Consider the following 20,682-nt stretch of genomic DNA (forward strand, 5'->3'; position numbering starts at 1 on the left):
CCCTTGGCTCCAACTTCTGCTGCTAGTCATTTTGTTCTGTGCTGGGGTCTGCCCTTTCCCCCAGTGCTCCTGGCTCTGGGGGCTGCCCAGAGTGAACCCCCATAGGATACACACACCTCCCTTTACATTCTTTTACACATACTGACATACACAAATGCACAAATCACACCTATTTATAGGCTGACATCACACGTAAGTAAATCTATACATTGTCACCTACAGTCACCAACAAACACCCCATACTCATATGTCCATAAATAAACATACAGGCATTCATTCACTCATCCCAACAGTACACTGGAATGCATGCTTTCATGTTCACACACACTCACAAGTAAACACACATTCACACTCACTCACAGAGACATTTATACATATCAATGTACATTCACACATCGGCTTATAAACACAGATTCACATTTGCCCCCAAGTAAACACATCCCTGAGCCCAGAGGCTTGGTCACACACCCATTCACAAAACAAAACCCCCACCGTTTGCAAACTCTGCCTCATCCAGGCCTTCAAACCAGGCTGCGGCTTGGTGGTGCGGCTGGGGCACAAAACGGAGCTGAAATCCACAGTGTTAGGCCCACAGGAAGGAAGAGAGGAAGGAAAGGGAAGGTGAGCACCCAGATCCACTCCCGCTTCTTGGGCGGCTTTGGGCAGAAGCCAGGACGGCGGGCAGGCGCTCCCCGGCCGGTCCAAAGAGGCCTCCAACCCGAGGGCGCTCCCGGCTTCCGCTCTCTCGGCAAGCATTTTCCGCAAGACCTACTCGGTTATTTTATTTCAACTTATTTTACTTCCATTTATCTCATTCTAAATTAACACAACGGTCCAAATAAAATTTTTGAATTGTGGGGGAGGAGTAGATGATCCCTGAGAACGGGTTCCTGAGCGGGGCAAGGTTACCCGGCTAGTGTGGCCGCATCCCCGGCCGTTCGGCGCCCGGCCGTGCCCGGCGCCAAGCTCCGCCGGCTTCCTCCGCGCCTTGCTGCCGGCGGTCCGCTCTGCCGGCGACCTGGAATCTTCTCCAGAGTGCAGAGAAAGAGGGAAAAGACAGAAAACATTTTTGGGGGGATGTTATTTCGTTTCCTGCATTTGGGCGCTGGTAGCTCAATTCAAAAATACAGGAATATTTCAAGGGACCTGGGAAACACGGGGTGAATTTTGTTTGGTGGTGGTGGTGTTTTGTTTTGTTTTGTTTTGTTTTCCTCCAAAACACCCCTTGATTGAGGAACATAAACCTGGAGGACAGCACCTACACATCTAGACCTGTGGAGCTGAGGTTTAGAATTTATTCGATTATAAACCTTGGATTATTTAAATGCAAAGAACAGGTTTGGGACAGAAAGGAGGAAGCAGGTTGGAATGGAACCAGGTTTTAGAAGAATCTCTTTAATTTGAATTTGTAAGTAAAAATCCCCTGAACCTGCAGTTTCCCCCATTAATGACCGCAGAACCCCCAGGAGAGCATATGGAGCTGTCACTGGGAACCTGGACATGTGGGCATTTGGGAAGGAGAAACAGGGATCCAGCCTCACCCTCTTACAATTTCTGGGGAGCAGAGGCAAGAACCTTGGCATCTCTCAGGGCCGCCTTTCTTCCCCCGGCAAAAAACAGGCCCTAGGGGATCTAGGGCCCCCACACCCGCAATGCTACAAGCCTCACAGGTGGGGGTCCCGCCATCTAGAGGACTGAGAATGAGGGGGGCATTCAGAGAGGAAGAGGGGGCATTGACGCCTTCATTTTGCCCTGATGCAAGTGGCAATTTTGGATACCCGCCGTTACTTCCGACTCACCCCAAAACTGTATTAAAATAGTCCCTGTGTGGAGGATTTGGGGTGTATTCATACTAGAAGAGGGGGGCAGAGCTCCTGCGAGAATAGGGAGGTTCTGGAAAGAATCCCCTTCCCAGATGGACCCTTGTGGCTCCTCCGCCTGATTCCCTGCACCCCAAATCTCACCCTTTCTCAGACAGGGGTTTCCCCAAATAGCGAGAAGGAGAAGAAAAGAAGATGGCGACTGAGAAAAGGGTTGCTGGTGGAGCAGCCATGAAGAAATGCAATAAATTCCTTGTTGTTTTATGAAAATTTACAACTTTGTGATAGAAGTTTATGAGTGGTTGAATCCAGCGATTGGCCGGCGCCGGTCATGTGGCCGGGCGATCGTGAACATGAACTTTTTATCATTTCCCTGGTGGTTATAATGCAGCATTCTTTTGGACACCACACCTAGGTCGGAGCACTGTCGTCCTTCAGGGCTCCAGCCTCTTGATATTTTTATACTTCAGTATCAGCTCGATAAAGCAAAAGAGAGAGAGGAAGAGAGAGGGAGAGGAAAGGAGAGGGAGAGAGAGAGAGAGAGAGAGAAGGAGGAGTGGGAATTACACAAAAGAGAGAACCAAAAATAATTTTTAATTTCTAAGTTGATTTGCTTGCTGATCTGGGATTTTAGTCATCATGGAGGGTAAATGGACAATCTGCCCAGGACTGCAGGCTGATACCATTTTTCAAAGCCAGAACTTACTCCATTTTCTATGCAAATATCAGAAAAGCGAAACACCCTCTCTCCCAAGTCAGAGAAGGGGAAGCGACGGCTCTCAGGTTGGGACAATATTATCTGGAAGATGAAGAAGAAACAGAACGCTTTCCGCCCCCCTTCCTCCTCACCTCTTTCAATCGGAGGGAAGAAATCCCAAGGTCTACAAAGGTAAGAGAGATTCTACAATTCTCTTCTTATTCTTTTGCACCGATTCTGTAGGGGGTGGGGCTTAGGTTTGTCTCCCTCTCACCCCCACCCCAAGACGGGGCTGAACCCCACCTCTGGGCGCTGCAGGGAGAGGCTTCCCAGGAAATTCGGTGGCCGAGAGAGAGAGGGGGTGGCTGCTTCCTGGAGGGGGAGCCAAGGCAGGGAAGATGGGAGGAGGAACCGAAAGGGGCCACGGAGGCGAGCTCTAAGATGCCTTTTTAAGCTGGGAGAGGAGGCTCAAGTGAGAGGGGTTCGAAAGAGAGGATGGGGTGTCTGGGCTACAGGGCGCCCCAGAAGCCGGTTACTACGACCTCTGTGGGTGTGCACCCCCTCCCCCTCCCACTTTCCCTCCCTTGTTCCGGCCTCCCCCAGTTGCCCCCCGCGCAATTCTCTTGCCCAGCGTGGGTATCGGCGGTTTCCCGGCGGCACTGGCACAAGGGGCGGTGGCGCTGAGGGACGTCCTGGTCTCTGGAGGGCCTGGAGTCTCCGCAGAGGCCCGAGAGGGCGAGGAGGCGGCGGCTAGAGGGACAAGAGAGAGAGAGATTCACAGAGAAATGCTCGTTATCTCCCTTCGGAGACGTTTCTGAAATTAAAGGGCCGTGGGTGGAGGCACCCAAATGGAGGGAGACCCCCTCCCCCCAGGAAGCCAGCCCGAGAATGCCCAGGTCTCTCGCCACTCCCGCAGGAGGGAGCCTCGGTCTGCAGGGAGACAGTTTTGTGGTTTTTTAATGCGGTAGGTTACAGCGTGTTGGTTTCTGTGCAATATTGATTCTATTACTTGTGTTTTATTGGTATGGGCGTGTGGATTTCGGTGGAGAAAATTGCCATGTGTGTGTCTGGAGTGGGAACATTTCAAACTTTCGTGGAACCAAACGTGTTGATTGTGGAGAAGCTTTTGAGTGTGTTGTGGTGTTTTAAGCTTGTAAACAAACAAAAACAAACAAACAAAAGAGAGAGAGAGAGAGAGAGAGATGGGGGAGAGAAGAAAATAGAAGGAGAACCCAGTTATAGAAGGAGAACCCAGTTAGGGAACCTGATGGTGTCGGGACCGGAGAGCTGTCTGGCTCTGAGCTCGGACAGCTAGCTAGTCCTGTCCCTCAGGCGCCTGATTTCATCCTCCAGCCAGGCCTCCTGGGGGTGAGGAGGGGGGAGAAGAACTGCTGGGCGGGAGACTGAAATTCCTAAAGTAGCTGGTGGGGTGAAAGAAGGGGGAAAGAACCTAAAAACCGAGAGAGAGGGGGCTTCTGGGGAAGCTGCCAGCGGAGAGATAAGCGGCTTTGGGCATGGAAGGCGGGAGAGGCTGTGATTCACTTTGGTTTGCACAAATAGGTGATTGCTTTTCTCTTTTTGAAGATCAAATGCAGAGCGTTCAGCCTCAGGCCTCCGGTTGCCCAGGGATTGCAGGGGATGGGGGTGGGTAGGGGAATATTGGCGCTCTCAAGCCTGGGCTGGGAAGAGAGGGGTGCAGGCCACTTGTGGCGCGGGAAGGGGGCCTTTGGAGGCGCAGGTAGATACCCAGGAAGCAGGCCCCGGGCTGGGTGCCTGCGGGGACCCCTGGGCTGCGCTGCGAGAGAAGTTCTCGGCCAGCACCCACGGCACTCGGGGCCTATTCTCAAAGGAAAAATTCCCCAAACCCATCCAGACTAAAGGTCTTTTTCTCCTGTAGTCTTGGCGGGGTATAAATCATCCTTTAGACAGTTTGCTCTGACCCAAATTATGCGGTTTGCTGCCATCTACCGTCCGTTCGGAGACATGCGGCTTCGGCGCCGCGAGCCCGGCGACACCTCCTGAACCGTGCCCGACGCCTGGAGCCCCCGCTGCTCAGGTTCGGCGGGTTTCGGGGGGCACGTCGGCCCAGACTGTCGCTTTCCGCTGGATCTTGGTACCCGCCCGTCCGCGTGTGGATTAGGGAACAAGTGTGCCCTCGCCCGCCCCATCCCAGCTCCAAACCCAGCAGCTGGCTGGGAAAGCGGCTCTTTCTAGGTCATATTTAAAAAGGACTAATACTGCATCCCGCGGGCGGGGGCCCTGAATCCAAGGGTCGGGGGATCAGAGTCGCGAGCCCTCACCCGCCTGCCCCTCCAAGGCTCAAGAGGGGATCATCCGGGCCGCTCGGTAGGGAGATGCGAGGCCAAGGCTGTTCAAGGTTTATTTGGTTTTCTTTTCGGCCAAAGGAGGGGGCCAGCGGGGAAGGCGCCGGCCCCCGCAGTTCCACTCGGCTGTCAAAAGACAAACCGGGTCTGTGTTCTCCCGGTTGTCTGGTGGGTCTTGCCAGTTGCTTGGCTGGTGAGTCCGTGGTGGAGGAATTGAGACGAAATTTTCTGGAAACTGTTGGTGTCTGCAAGTGAGTGTGGGTCCCCTCCCCCATTCTCGATCGTTTCCAGCGAAATCGACACAAATATGCTTTGGGGAAAAAAACTGGGCGTGGGAGTGAGGATCAATCATTAAGGAACTAAACCATTGTGATTTCCGATCCTGCCAGACCCCTCACACCCGCTTAACCCGATCGCTTTCCCAGAAGGGGGTGGCGAAGGCCGGGGTACGCGCCTCTGCTGCAGCGTTTGAATATTGGCCCCTGTCTCACGGGTTACTGATTAGCTCCGGCTTTCAAGCCACAGGAGGAAGCTCTGGCTGCTCCTTTCAAGGTGCTGTGGCCCCAGTTCCTGGGCGGGGGCTCCAGGAAATTGCCTGCGGTGCCAGGCAGGCCGAGGTGTTACTAGGGTCTGGCCCAGAGCTGGAGGAGCTGCCGAGGTCGAGGGGGCAGGGTGGTGCTGGGGGGCAAACCCGGCGGCTGCGGTCCCGCATCTATGGCGCCTCCAGAGCCTGGACTATGGGAGCTGCCCTTTCAGCTTTCTGGCAGCAAGAATGACTTTCCACGGCCAGAAGGCCCCGCCCAATGAGGAGGCCCCCAGGGAGCCGCTGGAAAGTCTTGGGCCCTTCTTTCTTGTGGGCTGCCAGAAGAACAGGTAGGGAGGGAAGGCGGCTGGTACAGGGGGGTTGAAACACTTCGGGTCTAAGGTACTCTTAGGTACCGGGTGGACCTGGTTAGGGAGAAGGGGGAGAGAGACCTGTGCCACTGCCAATCCCACCCCCCCACCAAGATCAGAGATGAAGATGTTCATTTGCATAATGGAAATGAGGTCTTTGTACCGCGCCTTGGTCGGGCCAATTTTAAGGCAATATCCCATGTAAGCCACTCCCAAAGGTTGAGAACTCCCCCTGGGAACATTTATGTTCCCCAGATTCACAGTCTAGGGGAAGAATTGGGCTGAGATGTCTTAATTTGCTCCACCGCAGCCCGAGCTGGGAGTGGGTTGGGGCAAGATGCTCACAACCCGGTGACCTAAAGGTTGGGGGGGGAGGCTGTGTAGCTGAGAGGAAATGGGAAGCCTGGACAGTGTCTCAATCCCCTCTCTCCTTCATACCTATCAAGGCAAAACACGTCCCTGAGGTTACCAGTACAGGAGCATTTTGCTCGCGAGCTGAACACAACTTGGAAATTTCCCTGGGAGATGAAAATGCGTGCACGTCCACGGGAGCTCAGATTCACAGCACAGAAAATCACCATTATAAATTCTGCCTGTGGGATTTCTGTGCAGTCTTTCTGTGGTGTCCTTCAGACTTGGTACACATTTATATCCACCTTTCTACATACACACTTCCTCAGCGAGGCTGGGGGAGACACCCCAGACTGGCAGACAGCTGTGCCTGCTGGGTATTTACATATTCCCCTGTGGAGACAGACAGACAGACGGTGGTGGACCGAACCACAGACAAATTCATAGAGATCTGGCTCCAGAAACCAGGCGGCCTCTGGCCGGGCCCTGCCTGTAGTCTGCTCTTTCTCCCAAACAAACGGATCAGACGAATAAACGCTCATAAATACCTCTGGGCTTAGATAAGAGCGATGAGGCGCTATTTCCTTTCATGCTGGACTCCAGGCGCCCAGGCCCTGCCTTTGCGGCTCCATCTCACGACAGGCAACCTGCAGAGGTGAGGTTAATTTGGGGCTGTGACTCTAAGGATAAAGCAGTTACTCTCGTGCTTCTATCACAGGGAAGTCTCCCTCCCTTATGGCATCCTACTTAGTCCAGACTCTGCAGCAAAGCCCACACTGTCCAGTTCTAGGAGGGCACACTGTAGCCAGGGAGGAGGCAGGACAGAAGTGGTCCAAAGCCCAGCCCCAGTGGCAGGACTGAGGTAGGGTACATACCGGCACTCTCCTGACCTTGCTCCCCCAGACCAAATGCTCCCCAATCGCAGCTAGACTGGGGCACTAGATTCTTCATGATTAGGAGGCTCCAGTTTTCTTAAATCTTGATAACCCCCCCCCCCCCGAGTTTGGCTAGGAAGTTATTGATGGGACATGATTGCCACTCAGCCATGAAGTAGTATAGCCTAGAAGTTGTCCTGAGTTCAGAGAGCCTTGTAGGCCACTTTGCAACCAACCACTTCCCTGCCTTTGGTCACCACCTCAGCCCTCTACCACTTTCCCTAGTGTCTTGTGCCATCTGCAGTGGACAAATCTGGCCCATAAAAAGGAGCCCAAAGAACAAGGCAGAGGAGAGTCAGCCTGGCCCCTTTATCATCAGATTTTTGTCACACATCCTGGCTCATTCCAGAACCCAGGTCTGAAGGTTAAGGTTATCACCCTTTACTGCCTGGCCTCCACGTGCATAGTTAGAATGTTGAACACACATTGTGCTTCAGTCTTCCAGCCTGGCTTCGGTGCTCATTTTCCTTAGATGAGAGGAGAGAGAGAGAGAGAGAGAGAGAAATATGAACGGAGATAAGCACTCTTTCTCACACCCAAGCTTGTGCAGCAGCAGCACTGGTGATCCAAGTAGGAGACATAGGAGGGACTGGAGAGATGCTGAGAGACAGACAGAAGGGTGGTGAGCATCTGGAGAGGGGATCCGGGCTGATAGTTGTAAGCTGCCTCCTGGGTCCCCAGGAGGATCTGGACATCTCTCCCTCCTTAGAAAAGTAAATCCAAACCACGTCTTGGGAAAGAGTTAATTTTAAAAAGAACTGCCAGCTTCTGGAGGGACCGGGAAAAGGAGCAAGGGCCCCTCTCTTTCCGGGTTGTCTTGGATTGCCTCAAATATCAGAAGGGTTTAAGGACTTGGAATTGGAGGAGGAACAATTTCTTCCCTGTGCTCAAATGTACGGAGACATCTTTGATTCCTCACACTCTGTAGCCCAGGATATTATAATAATTGGGGGGGGGGGAGGTAGAGGGTGGAGATTTGCAGTCAGGATAGGGATCAGATAACCTAGGTGGGGGATGCCCCTCACTCTTCCTCTTCCTATCCCTCAATCGAAGAGAACTCTAGTCCCTTTCCCTAGTGTTCCTTTCCGTGCCAAGAGCAAGCAGCACTTGCCCGAAACAGGCAGGATGTCTTGGGCAGCAGAGGCAGCAGCAGTAACCTTCCAAGAAGCTCTTAGACTAGGCTAACCTGGCCAGAGTCAGAGGGACAAGCTTGGACTCAGACCCTCCTCCCATTTCACAGCCTTCTGGGTCCTCTGGGCAGCAGGCTCTGGCCTGCCCTTCAGACCAGAAGAGCTGAGGAGAAATAGGGATAATAAACCCAGGCTTGGAGGAGGCAGGATAGACCTGAGAAATAGGAAAAACCAGTTTTCAAAACCTGGGGAGGGGAGTGTTTCTTCTTCTTTGCTTCTCCTTCTGAAAACGATGCTAAATAGTGAACTCTTCTCTTCTTCTACCGATACAAAACCCTAGAAACAAACCTTTTCTTTCAGTTCTCTCCTCACCACTGGGAGAAGGACATTTACGCACCCTTCCCTTGAGGGAAGGGGGCTCGAGCAACGCAGGGGTTAACTTTTCTGAAAACACAATTAACTTTTTCCAATCCTACATGGGGAGGGGAGGGATATATTTATTTAGTCACTGGGGGATGGGGTGGTCTCCATCCAAATGCTCCCTCCTCCCTGAAAGGCACAGACGCCTCTTCGCAGATCTACGTAGGTGGAACAGGACGCGTTGTGTTGGGGGGGGGGGTGAGAGAGCGAGAGAAAGGAGAAGGAGAAGAAGGAGGGAGAGGAAAAAAAAAAAAAAAGGTTGATAGGTTTGTGCGCGGGTCCCTCGCGCGGGCTGCGCTCCTCCTGGGTGCTATTTGACAATTCCTGCCTCTGCCATTGGTCAGTGTTGGATCAGATGGTTGTATTTCCTTCTGGCCCTCACTGGCACCTCGCCATCCCCCCTCAGCTAAAACCCAATCTCAGATATACTACTAATAGGCGCGGCGCTCGGACTATAAAACACAACAAATCATAAACCCGGCGGAGCAGCAGCGGCCGAGCGCGCCTCCCCTCCCAATGAGTTCCTATTTCGTGAACTCCACCTTCCCCGTCACTCTGGCCAGCGGGCAGGAGTCCTTCCTGGGCCAGCTACCGCTCTACTCGTCCGGCTATGCGGACCCGCTGAGGCACTACCCCGCGCCCTACGGGCCCGGGCCCGGCCAGGACAAGGGCTTTGCGGCTTCCTCCTACTACCCGCCCGCCGGCGGCGGCTACGGCCGAGCGGCGCCCTGCGACTACGGGCCGGCGCCGGCCTTCTACCGCGAGAAGGAGTCGGCCTGCGCGCTCTCGGGCGCCGAAGAGCCGCCCCGGTTCCACCCCGAGCCGCGGAAGTCCGACTGTGCGCAGGACAAGAGCGTGTTCGGCGAGGCCGAGGAGCAGAAGTGCTCCACCCCGGTCTACCCGTGGATGCAGCGGATGAATTCGTGCAACAGTGAGTGAGCCCTCCCGCGGCCGCCCCGACCCCCGCGCCCCCCCCCCCCGACAGAAAGAGCGCCCCCCTCCACTCCCTGGGGTGCCGGGTGGGCATCTCTGCTAGGAGCTAAGGGAAGACTGGGCGCCCGCCCGAGGTGTCCCGCTCTGTCCTCTAGCCGTCAGGAGTTACAAAGTTTGCAAAGTCCCAGCTACACTGGGAGCCAGGGGGAGCGAGTGGGCTCTCCCGGAGCGCCGCGCCAGAGCCCGATTCCGGGGCAGGGGAGGGGGCAGGGGCCGCAGCCACTGGCGTGGCTTTCCACCCCCACCCCCCTGTGCCCCCAGCCCCGGTCGGGTCCCCCACCCGAAGACGGTTCCATTAAGAACGGAGTGCGTCATGGGAAGGGGGGGCGGCGTGACGCTGGCGAGGGAGAGTTGAGTCCGTCCCGGACTGTGTTTCCCTGGGGGTTCGGGGCTGGGGAAAGAGGAGGCACCAGGAAAGGGGTGGTAGTCAGAGGAAGGAGGGAGGCAGAAGGGGAAGAAAGGGGGAGGCAGCTGGCCAAGGGGGAGAGAGGGGGAAGCAGGCGCCGGGTCTCAGGTTGGATTATTTGTCGGCCTTAAGTCCCAAATTGATGTCCATTAGCGGGACACGAAAGTGAGGAGCCGTTAATGCCGACTCTGGATCGATCCACGTCATTACGGATTAAGGGCTGGAATCTATCAGGGGGTGGTGGGGGAGCCAGATAGATGGAGAGAAAAGATAAGGCCAGGAAGAGACACACCTGGCCAGTGCTTCCCCAGCCCCTCCCCCTAGGCTCAGGTGGGATTTTAAACTCTCCTCCCATCCCCCACCAAGAGTCTAGACCAGAGGCACAGGCCTGGGAGACCCGGAGGGAATCTGGAGGGGGCGCTGGAGGAGTGAGGACTGGGGGGGGGGCGGGGGGGAGGGCAGGAAACTCGAAGAGTGGAGGGCATCCCGGGACAGGCTAGAGTCCCTGTTTGAGGGTCGAGTGGGGGAGGGGTTCTGGCCCTGCTGACCCCAGACCTCAGCATCTTCTCTCTGCGTAACAGGTTCCTCCTTTGGGCCCAGTGGCCGGCGCGGCCGCCAGACCTACACGCGCTACCAGACCCTGGAGCTGGAGAAGGAGTTTCACTACAATCGCTACCTGACACGGCGGCGGCGCATCGAGATCGCGCACGCCCTGTGCCTGACCGAGAGGCAGATCAAGATCTGGTTCCAGAACCGGCGCATGAAGTGGAAAAAGGAGAGCAAACTGCTCAGCGCGTCTCAGCTCAGTGCCGAGGAGGAGGAAGAGAAGCCAGCCGAGTGAAGGCGCTGGAAAGGGAGGGGGGACGCGAAGGGAGCAGCCTGTGGGGAGCCGAGGGCATCGGAGAGCCCTGAGAAGGCTCTGCGGGCGGGGAGCCCGGGGGACCTGCTCTCTAGCACCCGACAGGAGGGGCCCAGCGCTCTCCTGAATGCCCCCGCCCGCAGAGCTCTCACTGGGTGCTGGGAGGCCTTGTCGCCTGAGCCCACCCAGCACCCGGGAGCGCCCCCTCCATCCCTGCGGACCCGCTTCAACCCCATCATGCTCCTCTGTGAGAACTGAGGACCAGACTCACTTGATGTTTCCTGGAAGCAGAGCAATATGCTCTTGTCCGTGTTGCGTCTCATTTCGTCCATGTTCCCTGTGCACGGTTCAATGGTAGATTCGCAGCCCCCTCAGCGGGGGGCCTCGAAGACTCCCTGACCCCAGACCTCTGTCCCACCCCCTCCCTAAAGCCACTGGAAGGAGCACATACTACCTAGAAGTAAGAAGAGGAGCCTCAGAAGAAAACAAAGTTCTATTTTATTAATTTTCTATGTGTTGTGTTTGTAGTCTTGTCTTAGCTCTGGACGTGAAATACTTCGGTAATAATATTAATATTATTAATGATAATGATAATAATAATAATAATAAAGATGTAAAAACTCGCCGCTCAGTCACCTCTGCTCCTCCCCTGCCACTCCCCCACCCTGGAGGCCACCCTGGCGTCCCAGAGCCGGAAACTCCGCAGCAAAGGCAGGAGCCCAGGTCGGCCTGGGGCCGGACACAACTCGGAAGTTACAGTTGAGATAAAGGCTGGGGCGGCCCCGCTGGGCCTCGGGCTCCCAACAGCCTCTCCTGGTGCAGACCTGGGGGACGGAGCAGGGCCGTTTCCCTCTTATTCTCTAAGCTTTTCCTCGTTTGTCCGTGGCATGAGGGACACCGCCAAGGCCCGAGCCTGGAACCCCTGCAGAGACAGCCAGGCGGGTGTCGCCCGCAGCTGTGCCTTTCTGTCCTCCCGCTCTCGAGGGAGGCCCGTAGCCTTTGGTCTGCCTACATGGCTTGATCTCCGCCAGCCTTGGCCCTCGGCTCCCGGCCTCTGACTCCGGAGACTCCATCGGGGCCACCGGGTATCTCTCTGCCCACGGCCGGGCGAAGGCTCCAGGCGCCCCTTCCTGCCTCAAGCAGGAGCTCATCGACAAGTAGGGGAATTCGAAGCGGCCGGCAGGCACGGGGCGGAGGGTACGACTTTCCCCGGCTCCTTGGAGACCTGAGGGCAGGAGGCCAGGTGGTTGGGGTGGTGTGGTCTCATCCCTTCAACCAAAAACCGACCCATTTTCTCCCCACCCCCACCCTCACCCAGGCGGCAAGCTGGAGACACTGTTTTCCTTTCTTCCTCCTCCCTCTCTCTCCCTTTTTTTTATTTTTAAAGAAAATAGCCGCCCGGCAGAAGGAGCCCAGCTGCGGCAGTCTGTGGCCGCCCAGCGCGCTCAGCAAGGCGCCGCTGGTCCTTGGAACCCCTTTACAGGGAAGATTTGGGCCACCGGGCAAATCGTGAAACTACCCAGACGTCAGTAAGGGGCCTCGAGTGGGGCCTCCCTATGTAATAGCGGGCATTTTTTGGGATGAGGGGAAAGCGTCTTGCCTTGATCCCCAGTTCTCAGAGCCCTGAACCCCAGCCACGGATTCAGTCACCACCATTTAACCCCTGATACTAGGCCGCTTCACCCCAGCCCTACACATCCTCTGGGGTCCCTATCCTGCTTTGCCATACTCCAGGCCTGGGCTGAGGAGGAGGAGGAAGCCAGGAAGAGGATGCCAAACTTCTAAGGGGCACAGAAGTGAAAGCTTCTCCGTGGAAGCCTCAGCCCAGCCCTGCCAGCTCCGCCTGGACACTATGCCTGGGCCACTGCAAACCCTGCAAACCCCCGGCAGGAAGCAGGCCAGGCGGAGCTCACGGGGAAAGGCGTTGCAATAATTGTTTTTCATACACATCTTCCAGCCCTCCCCGCACCATTTCCGCCCCTAGCTCGGAGACTTGCAAAGCCTAAGTGAGGGAAAAGCAACTCAATTTTTGATCATCTCATCCCGAGTGAAAATAATAATAATAATGACAATAACAACAACAATAATAATAATGACAGGGAGATGGGCACAGATAGTCTAACCCCACTCCGAAAAAAGTGGGTGAAAGCTCAAGTGGGTCCCTCCTCTTAAAGATTCAACTCTGCGGGTGAGCCCAGGCCGGGTTTCTTTCTCTCCCGGCGGCTGCCGGGAGCCTGCAGGGAGGCAGCCGTCTCCGCCATGGCAGTCTGCGGCCCGCGCTCCCGCCGATCGCCGGGAGGTGGCGCGCTCTGCTCAGAGGCCGCCGCCAACCTTCTCCCTGTTTCTCCCCCTTCTCCGATTTTCCCCCTCTCTCCGAGGCTCGCATTGAATCGGCCCTAACGATTCTCGGATCGTCATTATTTGTAACCATAGAGCATGAATTACCTCTTGAGGTCATCAGCGAGAATTTACGACTGGTCAACAAAAGCACGTGATTCCCTAACGCCCCCCCATCCCCCTTCCAACCCCCCCCCATATTTGGCCGCATACATAGCAAAACGAAGTACAGTGCATCGCTATAATTCATTAATACATCATAAATCGTGAAGCACAGGGTTATAACGACCACGATCCACAAATCAAGCCCTCCAAAATCACCCAAATGAGCTCGTACTTTGTAAACTCCTTCTCGGGGCGTTATCCAAATGGCCCGGACTATCAGTTGCTAAATTATGGCAGTGGCAGCTCTCTGAGCGGCTCTTACAGGGATCCCGCTGCCATGCACACCGGCTCTTACGGCTACAATTACAATGGGATGGACCTCAGCGTCAACCGCTCCTCGGCCTCCTCCAGCCACTTTGGGGCGGTGGGCGAGAGCTCGCGCGCCTTCCCCGCGCCCGCCCAGGAGCCCCGCTTCAGGCAAGCGGCGTCGAGCTGCTCCCTGTCCTCGCCCGAGTCCCTGCCCTGCACCAACGGCGACAGCCACGGCGCCAAGCCCTCTGCTTCGTCCCCCTCCGACCAGGCGACCCCGGCCAGCTCCAGCGCCAATTTCACCGAAATAGACGAGGCCAGCGCGTCCTCGGAGCCTGAGGAAGCGGCGAGCCAGCTAAGCAGCCCGAGCCTAGCTCGGGCACAGCCAGAGCCCATGGCCACCTCCACAGCCGCGCCCGAGGGGCAGACTCCGCAGATATTCCCCTGGATGAGGAAGCTTCACATCAGCCATGGTAATTCTCGCTTTCCTTTTTTTTTTTTTTTTTTTTTTGGTCTCCTCGGCTTTCCTTCTCTGCGTTTGGGGAGGTGGGGGGGGGGGCCGAGGAGAGCTTGGCTTCTCCTTAAATATAGATTTATCCCCCCCACCCAGAGGGGAAGAAGTCTCTAAGAGGGTCCTCACAGCTCGGGGGATAGAGCCAAAGACGGTCTAGGTCTTTAGCTGGGGAGGAATATTTTTAATCATTTGTCTCCAGCTTCGGCTAAGGTTTTATTCGACCAGCTGTACCAGCTATAGGATGAAGGATGGGGTTTTATGTAACGTGGGGAAGGGTCCTGCTTGCCCCCGAAATTTTGAGGCTGCTGCTAGCAAAGAAGAAGGGGCGAGCAGTAAAACGAGCTTTCCAGGGCAAAAGTGCAGCCGCTCTCCTCCCTCCCGGGGCGAGCGGCCGCCTGAGCCCAGCGAAGGGTGAGGCACGGGGAGGGAGCAAGAGACAAAGCCGGGCGCATTCACTGCCGGCAGAAGTGGGGGCTGCAGGAAGAGGGGGTGTAGGAGCGAGCTCGGATGCGGGCGTCTGGAGTGGGGAGGATTGGAGCTGCGGTGAGCTGGGTGCCGGGGACGCCTGGGTCCTGCTCACGCCCCTCTCCCATCCAGTGCCCCCTCCCTTAACCGGAATAACGTTGCCTCGCCGCTCTACTCTGTCTGCTCCAGATATGACGGGGCCGGACGGGAAAAGGGCCCGGACCGCGTACACCCGCTACCAGACCCTAGAGCTGGAGAAGGAGTTCCACTTCAATCGCTACCTGACGCGGCGGCGGCGCATCGAGATCGCCCACGCGCTCTGCCTGTCCGAGCGCCAGATCAAGATCTGGTTCCAGAACCGGCGCATGAAGTGGAAGAAAGACAACAAACTGAAAAGTATGAGCCTGGCTACAGCCGGCAGCGCCTTCCAGCCCTGAGCCCGCCTGGAGGAGCCCTGGGTGGCCCAAGAGCCCTTGCCGCCCCCTAGCCCGGGCCCCTCCGAGCCTCCCTGCGCTGCCACTGCCCGCTGGGGACCGGTTCCCACGAGCCTGCCTCGCCCCGGCCTTGTGTTACGATTTTTCGTTTGGTCTTAGGTCTTCCTGTGGCTCCCTCTCTCCTGGACTGGTTAATCTTGTTATTATTGTTAATAATAATGATAATTATTATTTTCCCTCCCTGCTCCCCACATCCCTCCACTCAACCCAAATCCGCCAGTGTTTCTGAATGTTTGTGTCTGTGGTTGCACTCCTTCCCCCAGGAAAGAAAGAAACTCGCATGTTTAATGTGAACTTCCCCTCCCCATCTGTGTTCTTCTAACTTATTTATAAAAGGATGGTCGCTGTATTTTGAGTTTCAGCTGGAAACTTCTCTAAGGGGCAGCCCTTGAGGTGGGGTAGTGCCGCATCCCGGGGGCCCAGCTGAGCCGGCCTTGGAGATGGAGTCCAAGACTGTCTCTTTACACCTTCCTCCTCCTCCCTCCCCACGCACCAGGCCCAAGTCTCCCAGTGACTTGGTCCGAGGGTGGGAAGGGGGCCGGGAGGACCCAAGGGGTGATCTTGAGAAGAGGGAAGGTAAACCGTGAGAGTTAGGTTCCTGCCGCCTGGGTAGGCCCCACAAGGCCTGGCCTGGGAGTGGACGGAAACAAAAATAATGCTCAGTGTAAAATGTCTTTTGTACTTCTCTGTGAATCCCTGGGTCTGGAGTAAAGGGCCCAAAGCTTGTAAATATGGGGATAGTCTGGGTCGGACCCATCCCCTCTGCCCCCCCCCCATTTCGCTTCCGAGACCATTTGTAGTGAGTGAGGGGATGCTGTGCTACGTGTGAAATCTGTCTTTGCCTTTGCCGGGCCTGTCTTCAGTGATCCGCTTTTGGTATTTGTTTGTAGCTTTCCTTGAAGTCAAATAAATGTTTCCCCTATTCCACCGCCCTTCCACTTGTCTTTTCTCTGGGGGCCTGTCTCTCCCATCACTGGGCACACCCTAGACCACTCTTGACAGATCTGGGGTGTAGGGAAGGGAAAGCAGGCTGTTCCCCAGCAGCCCCTCTCAGCCACCTACATTCCTCGCTTGGGAGCCCGTGCTTGGGCCAGGGGATTGGCTTTCATGTCTGGGGGACTTGAGAGGCCCAGAAATCCCACGTGGGGCTGGGGCAAAGGAAAGGGTGAGCTGGACTCCACCCTGGCCTTCCACCAGCCAGCCAGAAAAGCCTCTGGAAACCTCTTCAGGGAAAGTAAAGTGGGCCTAAGTCCTGAGCAGGAGGCTCCTGGCCTTTTGGGAGTGGCACAGGCCTGCCCAGCCCCCCTGCCCTCTGGCCCAAATCCCAAATCAGCCCCCGCCACCTACTAAGACCAAAAAAGAAAGAAAAGAAAAGAAAAAAAGAAGAAGAAGAAGAAGGAAAAATCAGGTCAATTTCAAAGGTTTCCTCTCAACCTCAGTTTTCTCTGTACTTATCAAGGACTCCCTCTCTCCAGGGGCCCAACTGACCTTCCCTCTTGGTAAAAAGTTGGGATCCCTCCTGGAAGACCCCTGGTTCCCCTGCCAGCCCGGAGAGGCCCAGGGTTAGGGCCCAGTCCTCCTCCATCCAAGTCCGCCTTCACCCTGAGTGCAAGAGTCAAGTCTGGACACTTACCCGGTCAATCCCTTCCAGCTTGGCCCAACTTCTTACAGGACTTGGGGGGAGGGGGAGCTGGTGAGGAGGCAGCCAAGGGTCGTAGAGGCTCTACTGGGCCCTCCTTCCCCCTCACCCCTTGACTTTGTCCCCCTTTGTCCATAGCAAACTATCCCAAAAGTCGCTATGACATTTAGATGTCAAATGGATAGGGGTTTTATCTCGAAGTTAGATCGTAAAAATCGCCGAGAAGTCAGACAGATACCCCTCACTGGCTCGAGAAAGTCACGTGAGGTCCATAAAGTTAGTTTTATGGTTTTGGGGAGTTGACACCGCGCGGTATATTTCACATTCTCCAGAATGTTAAGTGACACTTTAACTGCTCGCCGTGGTGGGGAAGGGGGCAGAGGTAGGTGAGCGCTCTCCCAGCCCAGAAGGCGGTGGCGGCACTCCCGCGGTAAGTGGCTTCCAGCTTTCGCTTTCTCCCCCTGCAGTTTTGGGGCTTGGAACCCGGGGCAGGAAATCTCGCCTCCGGGGCAGGGCTGTAGGAGAGCAAGTGGGGGACATTTAGTCTGCTTTTTGCACCAACTTCTGACTGGCTGGGCGTCTGAAGTGGGGGCTCTCATTGCTGTAAGGCCTCAGCGGCAGGGGTGCCTGGTTTTTATTCACAGGCGTGTCTGAGTCTTTGTGGGGGAATAGGGCTCGGGTGGGTTCCTTCCGTGTCCTCGGAAATTTAGGGGGCAAGAGGGAAGGGTGTGTACTCTTGAAAGGAGGGCCTCTTGTGGGGGCCCACTTCACTGCTGGGTGGCTTCAGACGGACATCTCCCCCCACCCCCAGGAAAGAAACTTTACGACGTTCATTTGTCAGGGGTGTATGGGGGCGCGCCGCTGGGCACTTTTATCTGGATACATCTGAGCTGAGAAAAAGCACCAGGAAGGCTAAAGCGGCTGCTGTGGGCTGCCTTGCCCTGGGGCTCTCTCAGGCTTTCAGATTTTTGAACTCTGTGAGAGGGGGGTACCTCCCATTTCTCCAAGGCCTCATGAGGGTTACCCAGAATGGGGCGTGGGGCGCTTTCGCACCCAGCTTCGGCCTGTTAATTCCAAGTCAGCCCTTCTGCTTGGCTCTGAGGCGGGTCAGAGGGGGTACAATCCCCTCAAATTCTAGACCTAATTCCTGATCAGGAGTTGGGGGAAAGGGGAGAGCTTCTTCCCTTGCCTGGAGGAGTTTACATATTTCAGCAGATCCCTGGCAGGCCCCCCGCATAAATAAAACTTGCTCAAGAATACAGACCCCACCTGCCCGGGAGTGGGGGAAAGAAAGGGGGGGACTCAGGAGCAGGAGAGAAAAAATCAGAGAGGTTCTCTTATCCTCTCCTCTCCCTCCCTCTTCTTCTCTCCCTACCAGACCCTTAAAAGCCCCTTTGTTTTGTGGCACCACAGACCAGAGGGATTTCATCATTTGACCCCCAGGGGGCCTGTTATTTTCTAAGGGTAAATCACCCTCTTCTAAACTAGAGGCTTCCTCTCCACCAGACTGACCCCCAATTTTAAGACCCATGGGGAATACCACCCTGTTCCTTCTGTCTTTGCCAGCCCTCCGTCTCTCAATTCAGCTTACCACCTCCTGGGAATAGTCCCTAGAATTGGACATGTGGCACCTTGAGGAGCTTCTGATCTTTGGGACAAGGGGAGGGCCACGAGATTGCCCCGATTTCCCACTGAAGGGGAACTCTCTGTCTCTTTCTTCTCATCCCTGTAGCCATTCTCTGTTCCCTGAGCTCTCCAGTCCCTGCTCAGGCCTGATTTACAGGAGAACCTTGACGGGTTTGAGAGCCAAGAGGACAGGGTCCCCACCCTGGTTTGAAGACTAATTTCCCCAAGAATGATGAGGCATTTGTATTCCTTGGCAAGGAGACTCTGGTCAGCTCCCAGAGGGTCCCCAGCATCATTTTAAAGATACCGATACATTGTGGAGGCACAGCTTCCAAGGCTTGGACTCTGGACAAGGCAGATGAGTTGCGCAGGGTACAGAGGAAGGGTGCAGCAGGGGCAGAATCTGACCTGGGGCCTTCTGGGAGCCCCCATTCCCGTGTGCCCTGGACTCCTTCCAATGCCGCCACCCTCTCACAGAAACCCCAGACCACCAGGCCTGCCCCTGAAAAATTTTTTTCCCCCCTTCTATGTCAGCTCTGCAAACTCTGATAAAGAATGTGTGGGCCTGGTGGCCCGAGACATCTGCTGGGCATATCTAGACAGATTTTCCGGAATGGCGAAGAGCAGCCGGGGTGGGGGGGTGCCCACTTCCGCCCCCGGAGGTCAGAACCCTTGAAGGGTCTCCTCCTCCTCTAAGCAGTTCCCGGAGAAGAACTCCCTAGCTGGTTTTCCTCTTCCCTGCTTCAGGTTCTCTGGGCAATGTTCTCCCTTGAAACCCCACAAGAAGGTGTGGGGCAGGGAGAGAGCGGGGAGAGCTGAGAAAGGGGGGTTTCTGGTGCAAAGGAACTCTTCCTTGGCCACAGACCCGTGCCCTCCCTTCCTGGCTTCCCCAAGACCTTCTCTGGGAAAGCTGCTCCTCAATCTGGAGGACTCTTTTCTCCCTCCTCACCCACCTGCTTCACCCTCCCCAGCTCGGTCCAGGCCTCAACCTTGTGAGCCCCAGGCTGACACCCTTTGGCCCAGATCCCACCACCCAGCCGCCGAACCACACTGCACCCTCTACCTGGGCAGCGCTAAGGAGGCAGCCAGGGATTTAGGCTGTAGTTGGCTTTGCCCCTCCAAGGCCTGCCTGACCACCTCTCAGCAGACAATTTGATTTTGGATTTTTTGTTTGATTTGGTTGTTTTGTTTTGTTTTGTTTTGTTTTGTTTCTCTGTGCGAGGAGTGGGAGGAAGTATAAAGAAGTGTAAACAGGAAAGCCAGCCGGCCCTGGAGTTCCGAGCGCCCATATTTCATCGGCTTCCTCTCCATAACTGCAGCAGGGACACTTAACCCTTCCGTGGCTGTGAGAACGTGTTCACTGGGGGTGGGGGCAAGATCCGTGTGGAGGCTCCTCTCCTGGCCTGGTCCCTTTATCCCTAGGGTCTAGATGCTGGAGCAGAAGCCAAGGATTTGGAACAAGAAAGAAGGCAGCCCACTTAGAACAATCTCCCAAACTCAGTCCCTTCCGGGGTAGAGAGGAAGAGGCTTCCCTGCATGAGCTTTTCAGCTTGGGGAACCAATGGATCCTCCGAGGAGGACAGAGCTGGGAAGCACCCCTCCCATCCTTTAGGACCACTCTCTCCATTTTTGGAGTTTCTAGAAGTAATCAGATTTGGAGGCTGGGATCTGCCCACAGCCGGATTTATTGATTGCTGCAGTTCTGTTACACATCCATATTAATTAACCCAGACACCAGCTTGGAAACTGTGCTGCTTGGGGAGGAGGAGGGAAGAAATGGGGGGCCCTTAAGGAAAATGGACATTTCTCCCTAAGTGCTCCTGGGGCCCAGATTGGAGATATCTTCCCCACCAGAGTCATGTGGCCTTCCCCAGGCTTGAGGTCCCTGCTCCTCTCCGCAGGGGCAAGTGTGTCTTAACTGTCCTCAGCCAGAGTCCACACACAAATCTTCTCCGGATGGAATTAAACACTTCTCAGGGCTGACCCTTCCTTGTCAGACGTAGGCTGTCCTCGGAGGGATGGATCCTTTGGTGGATGTTCCCAGTGCATTGTTGCTGGAGGGCTTAAGGACTCCTCCCCACCTTCCTTCCAACTTCCCCAAGGTAGAAGCTTTTTATGGCTCGGGGGCTTGTTTTCTTTTTAGTGTTTGGTGGTGGTGGTAGTAGCGATGGCCTTCCCCTTCTTCTTGCCCCTCCCTCCAAAAAGTGATTAAAATCTGTTAAAGGATTTAATTAAGACAGTTAAATGAAAAGGAAGGAGGCGCAAATGAGTTGGGGGAAAAAACCCACACCAAAGCTATTCTCAACGATTAAATCGCCATTTTAACAATATAATGGAGTTTGCATCCTGAAAGGGGAAATCAAC

The 20,682-nt window shown here is 55.5% G+C and overlaps 4 protein-coding genes across 23 annotated transcripts in view; 3 read left to right on the top strand and 1 right to left on the bottom strand.

Annotated features, from left to right (window-relative positions):
• Nucleotides 1-755: 755 nt before the first annotated feature.
• Nucleotides 756-16,943, bottom strand: LOC309850643 (uncharacterized protein). Of its 19 annotated transcripts, none has more exons than XR_014304353.1 (6): nt 16,687-16,937; nt 6,635-6,733; nt 3,145-3,267; nt 2,821-2,971; nt 2,527-2,701; nt 756-1,028 (listed from the first exon to the last, which is right to left on the bottom strand). XR_014304353.1 is itself a non-coding variant. In XM_082704857.1 (4 exons), exons 1-4 carry the CDS (start codon nt 16,636-16,638, stop codon nt 906-908), a joined length of 372 nt encoding a protein of 123 aa, XP_082560983.1. In that variant the 5' UTR covers nt 16,639-16,672; the 3' UTR covers nt 756-905. The 19 variants fall into 19 exon arrangements, 2 of the variants coding, with proteins under 2 accessions (XP_082560983.1, XP_082560982.1); XR_014304358.1 differs by having other exon boundaries at nt 2,527-2,619; nt 16,687-16,935; XR_014304360.1 differs by having other exon boundaries at nt 756-1,025; nt 2,670-2,701; nt 16,687-16,934.
• Nucleotides 2,537-11,452, top strand: HOXB6 (homeobox B6; the record flags this gene model as incomplete). Of its 2 annotated transcripts, XM_082704829.1 has the most annotated exons (3): nt 2,537-2,709; nt 9,135-9,502; nt 10,552-11,452. In XM_082704829.1, the coding sequence occupies 3 exons, from the start codon at nt 2,537-2,539 to the stop codon at nt 10,809-10,811; spliced, it is 801 nt and encodes a 266-aa protein (XP_082560955.1). In that variant the 3' UTR covers nt 10,812-11,452. The 2 variants fall into 2 exon arrangements, with proteins under 2 accessions (XP_082560955.1, XP_082560956.1); XM_082704830.1 differs by lacking the exon at nt 2,537-2,709 and having other exon boundaries at nt 7,119-9,502.
• Nucleotides 11,621-15,985, top strand: HOXB5 (homeobox B5). Its single transcript, XM_082704828.1, has 2 exons — nt 11,621-14,053; nt 14,749-15,985. Exons 1-2 carry the CDS (start codon nt 13,492-13,494, stop codon nt 14,994-14,996), a joined length of 810 nt encoding a protein of 269 aa, XP_082560954.1. The 5' UTR covers nt 11,621-13,491; the 3' UTR covers nt 14,997-15,985.
• An 84-nt stretch (nt 16,944-17,027) lies between the features above and the next one.
• HOXB3 (homeobox B3) overlaps nt 17,028-20,682 on the top strand; it is a 40,756-nt gene continuing 37,101 nt past the window's right edge. Inside the window, exon 1 of the mRNA XM_082704777.1 lies at nt 17,028-17,122. The gene's annotated coding sequence lies outside the window, so the exon portion shown is untranslated. The remainder of the gene's footprint in view (nt 17,123-20,682) is intronic.

This window comes from Mustela nivalis (assembly GCF_964662115.1).
Source record: "Mustela nivalis genome assembly, chromosome: 17".
In the NCBI taxonomy this organism is placed as follows: Eukaryota; Metazoa; Chordata; class Mammalia; order Carnivora; family Mustelidae; genus Mustela; species Mustela nivalis.